Consider the following 18,305-nt stretch of genomic DNA (forward strand, 5'->3'; position numbering starts at 1 on the left):
TGGCCGCGGCCAAAGTATCAAGAGTGGTTGAACCTATCAAAGTTCAGCCTTAAGTTTTTCCCGCCCTCTCTGAAAAGTCGGAGGCGGGTTGATCTTACCTGTCTGCCAATCACTGACCAATAAACAAGAAGCTTCCAAGATCAAAGGGGAAAGGGTGGGCTCTGGCAGCTAGCAACGCCTCCGGGAGGCTGAGTGACAGGCAGCTCCGCTAATCACACAGACCTGTTTTCCCAACGCAAGGTAAGGGGTGGAGCTAGCGTAGCATCCGCGCCAATGGTTGGCCGGGGGGCGTGTCCGTGAGGGCCAAGCGGGAGCCGGAGGCCCCGGGCTCTCCGGGCCGTGCCTGAGGCGGACACGACGGGGCCCGGGGGCGGCGGCGGCGGCGGTGGCGGCGGCGGTGGCGGGGGTGGGCGCCGCAGCTGGCCCGGTTGGATGGAGTTGGAGGGGCGGGGCGCTGGCAGAGTGGCGGGGGGGCCGGCCTCTGGGCCCGGGCGGAGTCCCGGGGAATCGACGCTGCTGGACGGGTGGCTGCAGCGGGGCGTGGGCCGGGGGGCCGGCGGCGGCGGGGAGGCCGGGGCCTGCAGGCCCCCGGTACGTCAGGATCCGGACGCGGGTCCGGACTACGAGGCGCTGCCGGCCGGAACCACTGTCACCACGCACATGGTGGCGGGCGCCGTGGCGGGGATCCTGGAGCATTGCGTGATGTACCCCGTTGACTGCGTCAAGGTGAGACCTGCACCTAGCTCCGAACCCGACCTGGGGCTGACCTGACCCGTTGGGAGTCCCCGTGCGGAGCCAGGATCCCGGCCGAGAGAGCCTCCCGGGCTCCCGCCACTACCACCCGATCGGAACCGATACTGCGTACCAAGCAAGGTCCTGTTTCTAGCGCCAGTGAGATCTGAATCGGCACACAGGACCGAAAAATCTGTCAGCCAAAGCCTTGGATCCCACCTGGGACTAAACAGGATAGGGTGGGCTGGGGGATCCCGAAGCACAGGTAAGTGCTACGAACTGCATGGAGGTGACGCCAGTGGGTGTCCAGCAGAGCCCAGACCGGACCCCTCAGCCTGCTAGCGTAGACCGGGTGTCTGGATCTCTCTTGAATAAGGACCTGGATGTTGTGAGTGGCTGGGAGTCATGTTGCAGTCGGAGTGGAGGTCCAGACTGGAAGTAAGACGGGCAAGACGCTGGTCAGGGAAACTTTCAGTTTCTCCTCGCAGTGTAAAAGCGTGGTCTCCCACTTACTTCCGGAATAGGAAAGTAGCCAGGATCAGGAGTGTGTGTGTGTCCGCGTGCGCGTGCTTGCAGCTGCCAAGCCAGAGAGATGAAAACAGGCAGTTTGTGCCGTAGTCCACCTGAAGCAAAAGGAAGAAGGGCAGTGTAACCGTGTTGGAAAAGGAAGAGTAAAGAAAGTGGAATGAGAGCAACGTGAGGACGCAATTGCTATGCAAATCGTCTAATTGTATCTACCACCCTGCAGGAGGATGAATGGATTCAGAAAGTCTGATCTTTCTGCAGAGCCAGGGGAAGGAGGGGACCGACCAGTGTGTTTGACAGTTCTTATTTTTCTGCAACAGTGAAAGTGAGGGCTTTTTTGAGGAAGAGGTAAGCTCGCCAAAGGACTATAACAGTGACAGATCTATGCCTCCTTTGGGTCTTGAATAGTCAATATCCTGGCAGATGTCATAAATTCAAAAGGAGGATAGTAGCAATTTTGAAAATGCAAAGATCTCTTTCATGCCTCTCCCTCCCCCTCCACGAGGCACGTGGATGAGGAAATCAGGAAAGTCCTTCACAGAACTTTGTAAGTGTCACTGAGTTGGCAGGAGTCTTCTGGCTAACTGTCCCCAAGGGCCAAAGCCCGTGAAAATTAACTGAATGGATATTAGAATTTTAAATGCCCCTATCAAAGTGGAAAAATAGAAATCAACAGCAAATCCCATGGGAGAGAAGCAATTATTGAAATGTAAGATGATTACTTTGAAATGAAAACAATTCAGAATGTTATCTCAATTATGTAATGCCTTCTGAGTTGAATGGACTATGAGTTGCTAAAGCTACATATGCAAGAATTACTATGATCTAGTTACAGAGTAACCGCACTTGAATTGCCCTATGAGTCGAGTACTGGATATAGGGTGCCATGTTTCAGGATAATCAAACAAAACAATCAGGGAAAATTTTCCGTGGCTTGATAAATACAATGTAAAAGAAATACAGTGTAATAATGCGGACTGCCTTAGATGACTAAACTTGTCAATGTAATTGTTGCAACATTATAGTACAAGCGGCTGTCTTCTTTGCTCCTTATATTTTCAGCATGACATTAATTCCTCCATTTTAGAGATACCTTTTGAACATTTGGGTACATGTTCTTCATGGGGGCAAACCTTTGTCCTGTGATAAGGTGGAGCTGATTTGGTAGTGTCCGAAATGACTAAGAATCAGATCTGTGAAGTAAGATGAGAGATGACCATGACTGGTCTTGTTTGGTGTCAGCGATGGGATGGACCTGGAAAGCAAGGGCACTGCTTTGCTCCCGTGGCCTATAAACCCGGACAGCTGAACTGTTTTGCATAACCACAGCATTGCTGGGAGCACTGCTGGGATCTGGCACCTCCAGCCTCCCAAGGTAACTGCTTACGAATAGTTGCTCATTTACATGAGCTTTGGAAATTAGTTTCTATTTATTTATTTATTTATTTTTAGAAATGAGTCATGTGACCCTATAACCAGGCCTCAAAACCTGACATTAAAGATGGTTTGATCTGGAGGAAAGAATCTCTGGACTACACACACTGATGTCAGAAGAATCATTTTTACTTGCTGTGAATGCTAAAATTAAAATGATGAGAAGGAAGGGCTAGGAGAAGCCAGTGCTAATTTGGCTTTTGTGCAGACAAGAAAATAAAACTCAAATCTGTTCCTTCAGGAGGAGCTTCCAAGTTCATGCCTCCCCTGGTAGTTAGTCTCTTTTTTTAACCATAGGAACTCTGCCCCAGCTCACCCTGAGCGAGGAGGCAGGTATCCATGTTGGAGCCTAGAGAATGACCACAATGTTTGCAAATGAAAGCTGACATTGCCTGCTGGCATGCAAGCCTGTGTATTCCCAGCCACTTATCAGGGTCAAGTTGACTTAAATTATCCTTGGGAGGGACTATGAGAAGTCAGCATAGTCATGGTTATTCAACCAGAGATTTCCATGGTCATAGGGAGGATTAGAAACCCAGATAAACTCCAGTTTGCTTTTCTGGGCCTCTGAGACAAGCATTCGGTTCAATCCATAATAGGCAGGCTGTATAACCCCAGGCAGTCAGAATCTTTCTGAAAATCTGGCCAAGTAGCCACTTGTCACTAAGGGGCTATTTGGCATTCTGTGGTGGTGAAGTGAATATCTATTCACAAACTAAGCCAGAGAAGAGCAGAGGTCTTCTCACAGCTTCAGATGTACGTGGCTATCTTTCTGAGCGTACACCCTTCAGTTAGGAAATGGAAACACTGCCTTGATTTTCTTGCAGCTCACAATGCTAGTTAGTACTCAGTAGATGCTGTCTGTTCATATGGGCCGAGCACTGTCCGATGTGTCTCACAGATATTTATTCAGTTAATCCTTCAAACAAGTTCATGTAATAGACACCACTTTCCTTAGTTTATAGATGAAAAAAAGAAGTGCATGAGACGGTTAGATAGCTTGTCCAAGGTCATTGAGCCAGTCTTTCTTACTCCTAAGCCTTCTGCAAAACCACTAGACTAAATTTTAAGAACAAAGCAAGAGGGGTGGGTGTTTGGTGCCGCAGTTAAAGTACTGCTTGGGACACTTGCATCCCACATAGGAGTGTCTGGGTTTAAATTCCAGCTCCTCTTCCAATCCCAGCTTCCTGCTGAGGTGCCACCTGGGAGCAGCAGGTGACAGCTCAAGTACTTGAGACCTTACCACTTATGTGGGAGACCTGGATTGAGTTTTGGATTTTTTGGCTTGGGCCTGGCCTAGCCCTTGCTATTGTGGACATTTGGGGAGATGAGGGAGGCAGAGGTGGAGCAGTGGCTGGAAGATCTCTGTCCCTGTTACTTTGTCTTTCAAATAAATTGAAAAAAAACAAAACAAAACAAAAACAAGCAAAGCACAAAGTTTCACAATTTTAGACTCATCCCTGAAAATATATGACCTTCACGTTAATACTGAACATGTAAATCATAGCCACAGAGAAACTTCAAACGAAAACAAACAAAATATGTATATATATATATATTTATATTCGAACTTATTAGGGGCTAAGGACCACTTTGTTGCCCGTGCATATTTGTGACGTGACTGAGACAAGAGACAGCGTTGCCATGAACTGGAAATCATTAGATATGAATAGATCAGAATCGCATGGTGTCTTATGAATCAGCAGCAGCTTCACATGCCCTACCACTCCCAGGCCCCCAGCAGCCCTCTGAGCCAGCCATTCTTGGAAGCTCAGAGAGGTAAAGTGGCACGCTGAGGACCACGCACCTGGCAAAGAGCCGACTCAAGCCAGCCTCAGTACCAAACCACACTCCTCCTTGTTAGTTCATGTGGTTCTTCTCCAAAGCCAGGCAGTGGTTTTTCATACTGTCAGCTTCTTATACATTCTTCCTTAGAGAATTCATCTTCCTTGGAAAGGCAGATTTAGTGCTCCGCAGATCTAGGGTGATACGGCCATTTTCATATTTGGCATAGGTTTCCCCAGGTTCTTTCCGCAGGGAGGTTGTCTTTGAGTTAGGATTGAGTTTGATTCACACATGTGTGGGGAATGTTCAGCTTGCTCCCGGGGAGCGAAGGCCTCTGCAGACAGAGCTCTAGGACTGCCAGGCATGCCGCTGACTGCGGCAGAGCAATGCCATTTTTCTTGATCGGCTTCCCACAAGCAGGGAAACATTTATTCAGCCCCCAAGAGCCATTTATCTTGGTTTAGTAGCTATCACCAACATAGACCCACAGTCTCTATAAAAATCTGCTTAGATGTATTTTATATCCTTGGGCGATGTGAAAGATCAGTAAGCACATCCTTTATTGAACATTCATGAACCTTTTTTTTCCCTCTTCAAACTTAAAAAGAATCTGTTAAATTGTAATGAATGACACAGTGTGCTTCCGATTGAATTTCCAATACTTAACCTTTTAAACTTCCGATTGTTTGTTAGCAGGCAAGAGAAAATAATTCTAGAGGAACTTGGCCTTGCTCATAGCTCACCGGAACCTGTTCATCTGGCTAGTTTACTCTCATGATCTTGAGAAGTGTCACTGTTAAGATACCAGTTGGCTAGCAGGAAGGTCTGCGCGTTTAGCCCTGAATCAGTGGACATCACTTGCCCTGTTGGCTCACCGATGACCATTCTTGTGTTTAGCTACATGACAAAACACTCATTCGTTCACGCAGCAAAGAATCCCTAAGTGCCTACTGAGTGCCGGGCCCTGGACACTGATTGCATAGTAACCATTATAGTTCATGCTACTTGAATCTTGTAATGGGTCACTAGTAGAGATTATCATAGAGACACACCGTTCAGGGAAGGACTGTGATTCGGGGAAGTGTTCCAAATAAGATGAATTCCCCTACTTCTAATAAAACGTTATCCGGACACTTCATCCAAATTGTCTCTCCATAATGGAATCCTCCCGATTCTGAGGATTCTGTTTCACTTTAACCAATTTTCTTGGCTGATGCCACTTGGGGAGTTTGGTGCTTGAAACCAGAAATCCAGAAGGCCCTTCAACGCTAGAGACGAATTTTGTTTCCAGCTAGATCCTCAGCACCTTCTTCCGCAGGAAAATGAGAGCAGCACACATTAGGAAGGCTGCTTCTGCCAAGGACTCCAGCAGCCCCAGCCGTGACGGCCAGATAGTCTGGAAAGGTATCGAAAGATGAGCCACCATCTTATTAATGTAGTGTGTGGTAGGGAAAGCAGAGCCAAGGTCAGGGTTTAGAAATAAAGCATCAAGTATGTTGTAGATAGTACATACTTGAATTTCAGGTCCCTTAATAAACAGCTGTCAGCCTGGGTTTAGGATGGCACAAAAACCACATCTGAAACATGCGCAGGAGACTGGTTCCTGGAACTGTGAATCATGGTGACATTCCAGGCCACTTAGCAAGTGGTGGTACTCAGGGAAAATGACATTTCACTCCTGAAATGACTAGGGAAAAGACAGGTCCCAGACTTGCAAGGATCTGGTTTAGGATTGGAAAGACACAAAGCTGGATGCCAGGCACCACTGCCATAGATTGACACAGTCCCACGTGGAGTTGCTGCCCGGTGTCCAAAGCCAGAGTATTGAGGTTGGTTGAGAACTTGACCTCACTGACATTGCCCTTCTTGCTGTGATTTCAGACCCGGATGCAGAGTCTGCAGCCCGACCCAGCCGCCCGCTATCGCAACGTGTTGGAGGCCCTCTGGAGGATTATAAGGACAGAGGGCCTGTGGAGGCCCATGCGGGGGCTGAACGTCACAGCCACAGGCGCAGGGCCTGCCCACGCCCTCTATTTCGCCTGCTACGAAAAGTTAAAAAAGACCTTGAGTGATGTAATCCACCCCGGGGGCAATAGCCATATTGCTAATGGTATTGAGCCTTCCTGCACTGGTTTCCCTGGCCTCCCAACTCTTTGGGCTTTTGCTGCTGTCGGGCCTCAGTTTGACTGGGAGCGGAAGCCTTGGGCTGGGGTAGGCCGTGTCACAGGGAGGGCCTTCCGATCCTGATGCTCTCAGACACTGGGCAGCTTCTGTCCCACCCCTCCTCCAGGAAGCCTCAACAAAGGGGCACAACAGCCTCTCTTGCCTACCAGCTTGACCTTCTTCTCACCTCCCTGGCCTCAACTTCTAACGCCCCAGAAACACGGAGATAAACACACACCCTGAACTACCCTAGTGGGTATTCCTGGGTAGTTGGGTGGTGTCCTGTTCCTCAGGATCAGGATCGGAGGGGACCGAGTCACCCAAGGAAAGTGCCAGTGGAGCCTCGGCTCTCTTCGCTGCACCTTTTCAGGATCCCAGCTGACCACTGGCGTTGGTCTCATTGAGGGAATGCCAAAGCCTCCCCCAGGCGACTAGAGGTGGGTGGGAACAAGCAGGAACCAGCCAGTTGGAGGCTGTGTGGAAGGAAGGGAAGGGAAAGCAGCCTAGGGGTTCAGGATTGAAAACCACATTGAGTACGGACAGGCCGAGGGCCAGTATGCCTTGGAGGAAAGATCTGGATGGACAGGTGTTAGCAGCAGGCCGCAAGGTCAGATTCTGTAGTGATGCTCTGACCACTTGCCTGCCCTGCCCCGAGTTCTCCCTCCGCTGGTGGCAGCTGCTGTGCCAGCCTCCCTTGGCCACAGCGTATCTTCCAAGAAACCAGCGACATTTCTTTTCAGAATCACCTTCCTTCATACAATCCAGGCTGTTCTCTGATCCTTTTTGGCTTTCCCGTCACAGACGCGGGCTGCACATTGGTGACCTGATTAAGTTGGTGGGAACAAACGCTTTCCTTGCTTGGGAGAGAAATTTGGGAGCAGTTCCTGTCTTGTGGACTGTTAGCGCTGCCTCTCCCCACTGGTTTAGCACAGCCGGGTCGGGGTGGAGGAGCCTCAGTGCATTGGTTGTCCGCCTTCTCCCGGCTTCACGTGTGACGGTGCTTCTCTCGTTTGCAGGTGCCGCGGGGTGTGTGGCCACATTACTGCACGATGCAGCCATGAATCCAGCAGAAGGTAATCTCAACCTGATCTCACTGGCTGCTGCAGCCTCACCCCTGGGCTTTTCCTTCAGGATTGGAGAAAACCCAGGAACTCTGCTGTTTCGGTGGGAAATCCTGCCGTGTTGCTTCGTCTTGTCACTAGAGGGCGCCCCCTCCGTGTTTTTAGAATTTAGGAACTGCTACTGGCACCCCCAAGAGAGGAAATACATTCTTTGAGATTTGTGGCAAAAGATAGGATTCCACTTGACCTGGTTTGAGACCTTTCCAGAATGTCCTTTGTAGTACATTTAGAGTATTTCTAGTTTTTTGCCTCAAAGAAGTGAAGATGGATTTTTGAGATGTAAAAATATCGCCTTTTTTTTTTAAGATTTATTTTATTTTTATTGGAAAGGCTGATACACAGAGGGGAAGAGAGACAGAAAGGAAGGTATTCCATCTGCTGACTCACCCCCCAAGTGTTCGCAACGGCTGGAGCTGAGCCAATCCGAAGCCAGGAGTTTCTTTTGGGTCTCCCACATGGGTACTGGTCCCAAGGCTTTGGACCGTCCTCGACTGCTTTCCCACACCACAAGCAGGGAATTGGATGGGAAGTAGGGTCGCCAGGACTAGAACTGGCACCCATATGGGATCCCGGGCGTGTAAGGCGAAGTCTCAGCCACTGGGCTACCACACCAGGCCCAAAATATTGCCTTTCTTAATGGAATGAGGATAGCTGAGAAAGGAATGAAAGGTTGAATTCTAGAACTCAGTCCCTACACTGCTGCCTGGCTCTTGGCTTCTCAACTAGAGCAAAGTTCTTTCAAAACATTCTCAGTATGAGACTGAAGCAGCCAGACAATTGTAAGGGTTCGGGTGACCCAGTAACCGTGACCAGTTCTGTGCCTGTCCGGGCAAGGCCAGAGCTAAGCCGACGGACACCTGGTAGGAGAGGTCTGGAAGCTGAAGCGAGCCCCTGGCTCAGATCCTTGTTTTCCTTCTGGTAGCATTTGTCTCCCCTCCCCTCACCCCAGGAGGATGGCAGCCTCATGCCTTGACAGTGGGTGCCCTTGGCATCCAAGAGCGGGGCCGATGGGGCTCTTGTGTTCATGACTGCTTCCACTGGGGCCAGGTCAGTCCTTGCTGGGAGCAGGGAAAGGGTCAGATGGCATTAGACAAGGCCTGGTTTCCAAGGGAGCCTCTGGAGCTGCTAAAACCCTAGACACTGCCTGCGTGCCGATTGTCGGCCCATTTTACAGAAAGTCTTACGGGGTGCAGGTTCATTATAGTTCGACTGTTTGCCAACACTCTGAGAAAGGCGAATTTGCCAGGTTAGCCAGCAGCTCATTCTTCCTTTGTTCTCTCTCCACTGCCTTGGCTGGTCTGCTGCCGTGGGACCTTGAACCTGGACACTCTCACCGGCTGGTGGCTGTCACCCTTTCCTTCCTGGCTGATGACACTCCCAGTGGTCAAGCAGAGGATGCAAATGTACAACTCGCCATACCACCGGGTGACAGACTGTGTACGGGCAGTGTGGCGGAACGAAGGGGCCGGGGCCTTTTACCGCAGCTACACCACCCAGCTGACCATGAACGTTCCCTTCCAAGCCATTCACTTCATGACCTACGAATTCCTGCAGGAGCACTTTAACCCCCAGAGACGGTACAACCCCACCTCCCACGTCCTCTCCGGAGCCTGCGCAGGAGCCATCGCTGCCGCCGCCACTACCCCACTGGACGTTTGCAAAACACTGCTCAACACCCAGGAGTCCGTGGCCTGGAACTCGAACATTGCAGGACACATCACAGGCTTGGCTAATGCCTTCAGGACGGTTTATCAAGTGGGCGGCGTGACTGCCTACTTCCGAGGGGTGCAAGCTAGAGTCATATACCAGATCCCCTCCACAGCCATCGCGTGGTCTGTGTACGAGTTCTTCAAATACCTAATCACCAAACGGCAAGAAGAGTGGCGAGCAGGCAAGTGAAGGAGTCCCGAACGAGGCCAGGGTTCAGACCACACCGCTGCCTCCCGCCCACGCCAGCTACATCCTCAGGTCTCCTGGCGTGTTGCGGCCTCGCCTGGAGTTGGAAGGAAAGGTCCAGGGCTCCCCCAGCCCGGCTGCTGCTGGTTTGGCTGACGTCACTTCCTGCCAGGCCCTGCCGCCACCATCTGCTTGCAGGCCTGAAGCGGATGCAGCGGATGCAGCGGAGCCCCGCACTTCAGACGGCTCTCCATCGTGGGCCAGAGGGCCTGCTCCGGGCTGTTATGGAGGGTTAAGCAGCACTTCCCCCTGGTTCCTAATAAAACACCTCTAAGTTAAATGGCTTCAATAGGTTTGTCTTGCCAAAAGAGAAGCGAAATGCTCTCACCTAAATGGAAAGGGCCCAAAAGGGAAGGCTTGCTGGGTGTCTGTAGTTTTTGTTTGTGGCGAGAGTCATGACCTTCCAGGATTTTAGACCCACTCCTTCTAGTAGGCCCTAGTGGCTGGGACAGTGGGCCTTGGGCAGACCCCCAGCTATAAGGGGAGGCCTGACCACTCCTGCATCTCCCCTTGGGGCATCGTGTGGCCCAGAAAAGGGAGAAGTTATCCAGGCTCATAGTTGCAGAATAAGTTTATTCAGTGAAGTTGCAAACCCTGAAGACTGGTTAATAACACACGGCAGTAGACTTTAGGCTTTTACACAGTGTTAGAGCACATGTGCTCTCATTTGGTTCTCATGCCATCCCTGAGGTGGGCAGTGCAGCTGTCACTTCCATTTCACAGGCAGGGAAGCCCCTTCATCAGGCAGAGAGTTTCAGCCCAGGAAGTGAATCTGTGGCTTCCAGCGCACAGAAAGGGAGCTGAGGGTGAGTGAGCTGAGGGTGGATTCCCCCTCTGCATCTGAAGACGCTCCCTGCCTGGTGATTTTTCTGGCTTAGAGACTTAGAGATGAGGCTTTAGCCATGCTTTGGGTGTCTGTTCCTTTTGATGCTTTTTATTTTAATTTAAACATTTTTCGATTGAAAGGCAGAGAGAGAGAGATCTTCCATCTGCTGGTTCACTGTCTGAATGCCCATCTCCAGGGCTGGGCCTGAAGCCAGGAGCCAGGAACTCCATCTGGATCTTCCCGATGGGTGCAGAGACCCAGGTAGTTGAACCATCACCTGCTTCTTCCCAAAAGCTGCGTTGGAATCAGAGGACCAAGGACTTGAACCAGGTGCTCCAGTAAGAGATATGGGCATTCTAAATGGCAAATTAACCTCTGTACCAAATGCCTGCCCCTCTGTTCCTTTCTAGGGTGTCTCCAGTTACTGCCAGCCCCCGTATACAGAGAAGAAATTTCCCTGACGCTTCCACGCGTCATTCTTAGGTCACCTGTTATTCATTCATATATTCTGTAATGATTGAGCATCTGTCGGGCTCTGGTGCTGGAGATCCCTTCACAAATAAAACAGTGTCAACCCACAAGGAACTCACAGTCTGGAGGAGGAAGATTCATGGCAATAGGCAATTACAAGGCGAGATGACAAAGGAAATGACATGTAAATCTAGAATATTGTCAGAGAGCAAAGGAATACTCAGCCAAGCCATGGGGCGACACCTGGAAGGCAAATAAGTGAAGGCAGCACAGGAATGTTCCAGGTGAAGATTCCAAGACAAGAAAAGGATCTGGGTTCAGGCTGCAAGTGCACAGGAAGGCTGGAGACAATCAGGGCAAGGCCTGCAGCCCGACCCCCGAGCAGACTGGGCCTTCAAAGCCACGCTAGGCAGTTTATCCCGAAGGCGATGGGGAAACATTACCAGGGATTTAAGCAGAGGTGTGGTGTGATTCCATTTACAATTTCAACAGCTCACTCATGCTCTCTGGAGAAGGGATTAGAGGAGCAAGATCAGACAGGCTAGGCAGCCCGAGCAGGAGGCTGCGGCTGTAATCCAAACAACTGCACGGTGGTCCGAGCAGGCCCGTGGCAGGGAGCCGGGAGCCATGTTAGGGCTGTCAAAGCAATAGTACTCGATTACAGAATACATCTTGTTCCCCTTGCACCTGACAGCTCTTCAAGTGTCTACAGAGAATTGTGTCTGAATGGACTTTGGAAAAAGCTAGCAGGGTTTCCTGTTCCAACCGAGCCTGCCTCTCGGATTTAGCGATGGCGAGATATTACTGTTGCCAAGCAGTAGTTCACAGAGTTTGGCTCATTTGTGGAGTAAAAAGCATGATGATGACACAGGGTGGTTGTGAGGCAGGAGGTGGGGCCAGGGCCGCCCGCAAGTGCTGCCTGAGCAGCAGGACAAAGGGATGGCTCTCCAGACACAGCCTGTGCCCTCAGCTCTGCACCCCTCCTGTGTGGTGCAGCAGCTCCCAGGATAGGGTACCAAGTGATGTCTCAGGGACTGCTTGCCGCACAGGACTCCCTTCCAGCACTATGAGACAAGGACATAAAAGGGACCACCCAACCTCCACCTACCAAAGGACTTCAGTTTGGGATTGGACAGGGCACTGAGTTCCACAGGTCTTGTGGCCCAGAGGAGACTGAGCCAGGACAGTGTGACCCAACCCTTTGATCACCTCCATGGCTGCACTCACTGTACCCAAGACAGCTGTGCGGATTTGGGGGCATCCCTCGGTCTAGAGCCTCCTTGGAAAGCCAGGTACATTATGTGACACCTTTGAGGACCATGCCACCATCTGTCCGGTGGTTAATTCCTAAGCACAATGTGGCCAAAGCAGACTTTTCTTGACTGGTGAGACAAGATCAACAACAGTGAAATGATCTTATAGTTCACAGGCAGGACATGGCCATGTCCTATATTCTGTACAACCAACAGTGAGCTTTAGATGCAGAAAAAAATCAAGGTAGGGCAGGGTGAACAGAGAAGTCGGTGGCTTTGATGAATATTAGAATACAAATATTTTCATAAAATTTGAATCAGACTAATTTTATAAAATTTAGAAAATGTACAGAAAATACCTCTCAGAGATAATGATATGTTGGTATGTGTATCATCTATGATTCTTCCTATGCTGTTTTTTGTTATATGGCTGCTAATTTTTCAATACAAGATCCTGTGGTACTCAGCTGCTTTCACATACTAGGATATAGAGTCCAGCTCTCCACAGCCTGACATTTTCATCCATCACTCCCCTACAGATGGCCACACGACATTCTGTCATAAGACTGTATTACACTAACATAACCTGCCAGGCCCTTGTCACACCTGTGTCATAATTTATTATGATGAACATTGCTGTGGGAGGAGGACCCAAGGGAGCCAGCACATAGGTACGGGCTGCAGTTTGGCGCCACCTCCTGGCAGGCACTGACAAGATCCTGCCTGGAGACCAAGGTGCCAGTCAGGCCACAGTGAGGCCAGGAAAAGAGGCTCCTTAGAAGTCATCTTGCATTGCATACAGCATCCTGGATGGCCCCCTGGCCTCTTGCTCCTCGGAACCAGTCATGTCCCTGTTGCCAAACCTGCTAGAAGGTCTTGGTGTCCAGCCTCTACTCTAGGTTCACATCAAGGCTTCCCTGCCTCCATTGTCCCAGAGGCAGTACAAGTGGGGCATGCATGGGGCTGGCATTGCGGTGTATGTGGGAAAGCTATTGCTTGTGATGCCACCATCTCATACGGGCACCAGCTCAAGCCTTGGCTGTTGTATTTCTGATCCAACTCCCTGCTGGGAAAGCAGGAGCAGATAGCCCAACCAAGTAGTTGGACCCCTCACCTATGTGGGAAACCTGGATGAAGCCCCTGACTTCAGCCTGGCCCCCAGTCCTACCTGCTGCAGCCATTTGTGGAGTAAAACAGCTGATGGAAAATCTCTAACTCTGCCTTTCAACTAAATAAGTCTTCTTGAAACAAAAGCTATGCATGCATTTCAGTGACTTGCAGTAAAATTCAATCTGACTCTTTTTTTTTACAAAGTTTCTGAAATTCCTTCATATTTCCTCTAGTAAGGTATAAGATTTTGTGTGTAGGGAAAATGTTCTTTTTTCCTTTTGATTTTCAATTTTTACAGTAATTGCCATGAATTTTCACCCAGATTTGCTCATTGCTAACATTTTATTTAGTTCATCTGTCACTTTATTCTCCTTATATACACACATAATTTTTTAAACTATTTATATCTCTCATATCTAGAAAAAAATAAGAACTATTTTCTACTCAACCACAGCACGTTCAACAAAATCAGGAAAAGTAGCATTGCTGCACAGCTCTTATCTGATTGCCAGTTGTTGTCTGAATTTTACCAATCGCTTCCACAATGCCGTTCAGAGCTATTTGTTCTCATTCAGCATCCAAAGCAGGACCACACATTGCCTTCACCGTCCATTTCTCTTTAGTCTTCTTCGATCTGCAGCCCATCTTTAATAAACTTTATTTTGAAGTGGTTTGACTGTGGAGATCATAGTCCAGTTATTACTCAATTTGATGTTTCCTCATAACTAGATTCAGGTTATGCAATTTGAACAGGTGCATCCCAGAAACCATGAGTCCTTTTAAGAGAATCATATCAAAGGGCGCACGAGTGCAGGCGTTTCTATTGCTAGAGCTAATATTTATTAAGCAGTTGTGGTCCTGCTCACCAGGTTAATCAATCGTGGAGTTAATGATTTTCTCTTCATAGTTAATCAGTTATTTATAGCGAGGTCCTTTGAGTCTCTGTAAATAACCTGTTCATCCTCAAACTTTGGCGCCCTCTTTATTTCATCTGGATCATTCTTGTCTAAGTCCGTTATTGTTACAATGCTTCACAATGATGATATTCTAACCCCATCACAGCATCTGTATTTATCAACTGATGCTCTGTTATAAGGAACAGCTATCCTTTTAGTGTATATATTTTTTATATCAGCATGACCTCGTAGATTCATATTTTATTCTATGGTTAGTCCACGATAATTGTTCTGTTGTCGTTTACTTTGATGTCCAAATTGTCCTAGATCAAGCCGGTGGAGGTTCCTCTGAGCTCCGTGCTTTCTTTATCTCTTTAGTATCTCCTTGTTTTCTAACACAACATGATATTCCAGGATTACCCATTTCTTCCTTTCTCAACCCTGGCCATCTTTCCAAAGAGCTCTGGTTTCTTCTGGTGGAAATGGTGTTTAGGAACCAAACTCTGGATGCTGGCAGTGCTCAATCCTACTGAGGCACTTCCTTCTGAGCCCTGCAGCAGGCAGAACCAAGAACTCTAGCTATTTGTATTTCAACTGATTTCTATCTATGCATATACACAAAACCATGACTTCACACAGCTAGATCCTATTCCATTGCAACACCAGACGGCTCAATTTTCTCCTTCTGCACAGGTGCAGTGTTCTTGTCCAGTCTCCCACCCTCTCCAGTGCATCCACACATTTGCTCGGTTCGATAACACCCAAAGCGTGCTCCAGATTGCCACTGCCAGCACTGCTGGGAAAGCTCCTACTAACCAGAGTGCATGCTCTGTCACATTCGCTTGTCTTCCCCCTCTCTGTGCTGTGATGATATTTATTTAAAGTTGTCAGATTCATTCATTTCTTTTTAATTTAATTTACACTTTAAAAATATTTATTTTATTTTTGTTGGAAAGGCAGATTCACAAAGAGAAAGAGAGGCAGAGAGGAAGAACCTCCATCCATTGATTTACTCCCCAAGTGGCCAAACGGCTGGAGCTGCACAGACTCAAAACCTGGGGCCCAGAGCCTCCTCCAGGTCTCCCACGTGGGTGCAGGGTCCCAAGGCTTTGGGCTGACCTCAACTGCTTTCCCAGGCCACAAGCAGGGAGCTGGATGGGAAATGGGGCCACTGGGATTAGAACGAGTGCCCATATGGGATCTTGCAGCATGCAAGGTGAGGACTGTAGCTACTAGGCTACTGCCCTAGGCCCAGATTCATTCATTTCTATGTATTTTCTATTTTAACTCTTTTTTCCTACCTAATAATCTTGGCTGATTTTTTTTCCTCAAACAGCAAGTGTTTCCCACCTGTGACCATGGTTTTTGTGGATGGACCTTTTGGGGTCTGGACACTCCCTAACCCATGGGAGTTCATGCAAAAGACTGGCTGTGCCAGCAAGAGTGGGAACATAGTGCAGCTAGAAACTGCCCAAGAGCTCAGAGTGGTCTTTTAGCTAAATATTAGGAAAGAGAAAAAAAAATCAGGAATCCAGAGACTCTGTGATGAGCTGGGGAGGGAATTCTTCCAGACTGTAACACAGGATCTTCCGTCTGTCTCCAGGACTCAATACACATGTCAGTGTGGAAGGAATAGAAGCCCAAGCAGAGGAGAGGAACATGGGAGCGAATCTGTACCTTGAGGCAAACTTAGGATCACATTTCCTTCTAAGGATCTTCCTACCAAAGAAACTGGGGCACCAGCTCATATGTCCTAAATTCTGCATCAACCAGGGCTCTCCTACAGCTAAAACACGAGAGGGGGGCTGGGGAGATGACACAGCCTGGGCATCTGTCCACAAGAAAACGTCCAAGGAAAACATGCAGAAATCACTCTGTGTGGTACCATGCCTACTTCCCAGAAGAGAAAACTGATGCCAGGAAAGGTCAGGCAGCTGCCATTATCACCCAGCCAAGCACCAGCGGGCAACCCCATGACCCTCACACGTGAGCCTCACCCTGCCTGTGCACACAGACCTCATGTGCTGAGTTAGCAAGAATCGCAGGGATCTTATACAATATTTGGCTCAGATCTGCTACCCACTTGCACTCTGAGCTCCAGGCATTGACTTATCAAAGGTTATTAATTCAGCATGTTCAGGGTCATTGGCTGAGTCTGGCCTGCCAGGTCAAATGCCCAAGGAATGAAGGTAGGAGCAAGGGCATGCGAGGGCCTGGTGGTCAGTCCCACCAGTCACCCACCCCTTTTTTTCTAGAAGTCCCGAACACTCCACTTTCCCTGACTCCAGCTTGGAGAGGACGTGGATACTAGAAGGTGGACAGGGCATTGGGTCCGCATTGGGTTGAGCAAAGGCAAGACCTGAAGGCCACTGCTGTTCCTGCCTGCCAGGGTAGAGACTCAGGAAGGCATACAAAACACTGATGGTCACTTTAAATCTGTGCAAGCCAACACACTTCTATCACCTCATGCCCCCCGCAGTACCACCTTAGTGCTGGAACCCTCACATGGCTACCCATTCACCAAGTTCTGCCATGTGAGGGGTCCTGGCCCACACAAGCACACAGCAGGATGGTTCTGGTAGGTCTCACCTGCGGGACATGTGAACTTTAGGAGCCTTTTGTTTCTGGCTAAGCCCTAAGACCTCTGCTTTATCGTCTACCTGGTTCACTTTGTTCTGAGCCGGCAGCAAAGTGCCAGTGGCAGGGGTCGGACAGGCACAAGGGCCACATAGTAGGAGACTCTGCTTCTTCATATTATTTTTTTTTAAAGATTTATTTTTATTATTTTTTATTGGAAAGGCGGATATACAGAGAGGAGAGACAGAGAGGAAGATCTTCCGTCCGATGATTCACTCCCCAAGTGAGCCGCAACGGGCCGATACTATGCCGATCCGAAGCCAGGAGCCTCTTCCGGGTCTCCCACGCGGGTGCAGGGTCCCAAAGCTTTGGGCCGTCCTCTGCTGCTTTCCCAGGCCACAGGCAGGGAGCCGGAAGGGAAGCGGGGCTGCCGGGATCAGAACCGGCGCCCATATGGGATCCTGGGCGTGCAAGGCGAGGACTCAACCACTTGCGCCACCGCGCCGGGCCCCGCTTCTTCATATTATTGCAATGAAGGACTCCACCTGACTTCTGCCTGAGAACAGCTGCTAACACGGGGTTGGAGGAGGGGAGGACTGGCATCATGGCACAAGGGGTTAAGCCTCTGCCTGTGATGCTGACATCCCATATGAGCACCAGTGGGAGTTCCACCTGCAGAAGACAGCCCAAGAAAGGAACCATGTCACCCCGTGGAAGACCTAGCTGGAGATCTAGGCTCCTGGCTTGAGCTTGACCCAGCCATAGCTATTGCAGTCATTCAGGGAGTGAACTAGCAGTTGTAAGATCTTTCTGTCTCTGTTACTGTGCCTTTCAAATATGTAAAATAATCTTAAAAAGAAAAAAGGGGATAGGAATTGGCATTGTGGCATAGCTGGTTAAACCTCTGATGGTAATGCTGGCACCCCATATGGGCACTGGTTAAACTCTCAGCTGCTCCACTTCCAATCCAGCTTCCTGTTAACATGCCTGGAAAAGCAAAGGGAGATGGCCCAAATGCTTGTGCCCTGGTACTCACATAGGAACCCTGGAGGAAGCTCTGGGCTCCTGGCTCCTGGCTTCAGCCTGGCCCAGCTCTAGCCCTTGCAGTCATCTGGGAAATAAACCAGTGATTAGACAATCCTCTCTCTCTGTCTCCTTCTCTTTCTGTAACTCTGACTTTCAAATAAATAAACAAGTTCTTAAAGAAAGAAAAAACTCTTTTGGGTGTGAAGTCTAGCATGCCTTGCTGTGACATCTGCTCTCCCCCTCCCCCAGCAGGCATTTTCAGGTGCTCACACCCCCAGCCTCTGCAGTCGCTCAGCACATGAATTACTTCATGGGGTGTTCTCTAACTTTGAAGCCTTTATTCCACAAAATGCATTGAGCCCCGCCTATGTGCAGTGTCTCTGGAATGTGGTAGTGACTACAAGGAATGTCATTTTACATTTAGCACATG

General features: G+C 49.3%; 1 protein-coding gene across 2 annotated transcripts; it reads left to right on the top strand.

Annotated features, from left to right (window-relative positions):
• Positions 1–325: 325 nt before the first annotated feature.
• SLC25A28 (solute carrier family 25 member 28) lies at positions 326–9,996 on the top strand. Of its 2 annotated transcripts, none has more exons than XM_040992328.1 (4): positions 326–726; positions 6,358–6,586; positions 7,656–7,712; positions 9,142–9,996. In XM_040992328.1, exons 1-4 carry the CDS (start codon positions 433–435, stop codon positions 9,657–9,659), a joined length of 1,098 nt encoding a protein of 365 aa, XP_040848262.1. In that variant the 5' UTR covers positions 326–432; the 3' UTR covers positions 9,660–9,996. The 2 variants fall into 2 exon arrangements, with proteins under 2 accessions (XP_040848262.1, XP_040848263.1); XM_040992329.1 differs by having other exon boundaries at positions 662–1,582.
• Positions 9,997–18,305: the final 8,309 nt, after the last annotated feature.

Source organism: Ochotona curzoniae, unplaced genomic scaffold, assembly GCF_017591425.1.
Source record: "Ochotona curzoniae isolate NIBS_2020 unplaced genomic scaffold, NIBS_Ocur_1.0 contig_66, whole genome shotgun sequence".
NCBI classification, from domain to species: Eukaryota; Metazoa; Chordata; class Mammalia; order Lagomorpha; family Ochotonidae; genus Ochotona; species Ochotona curzoniae.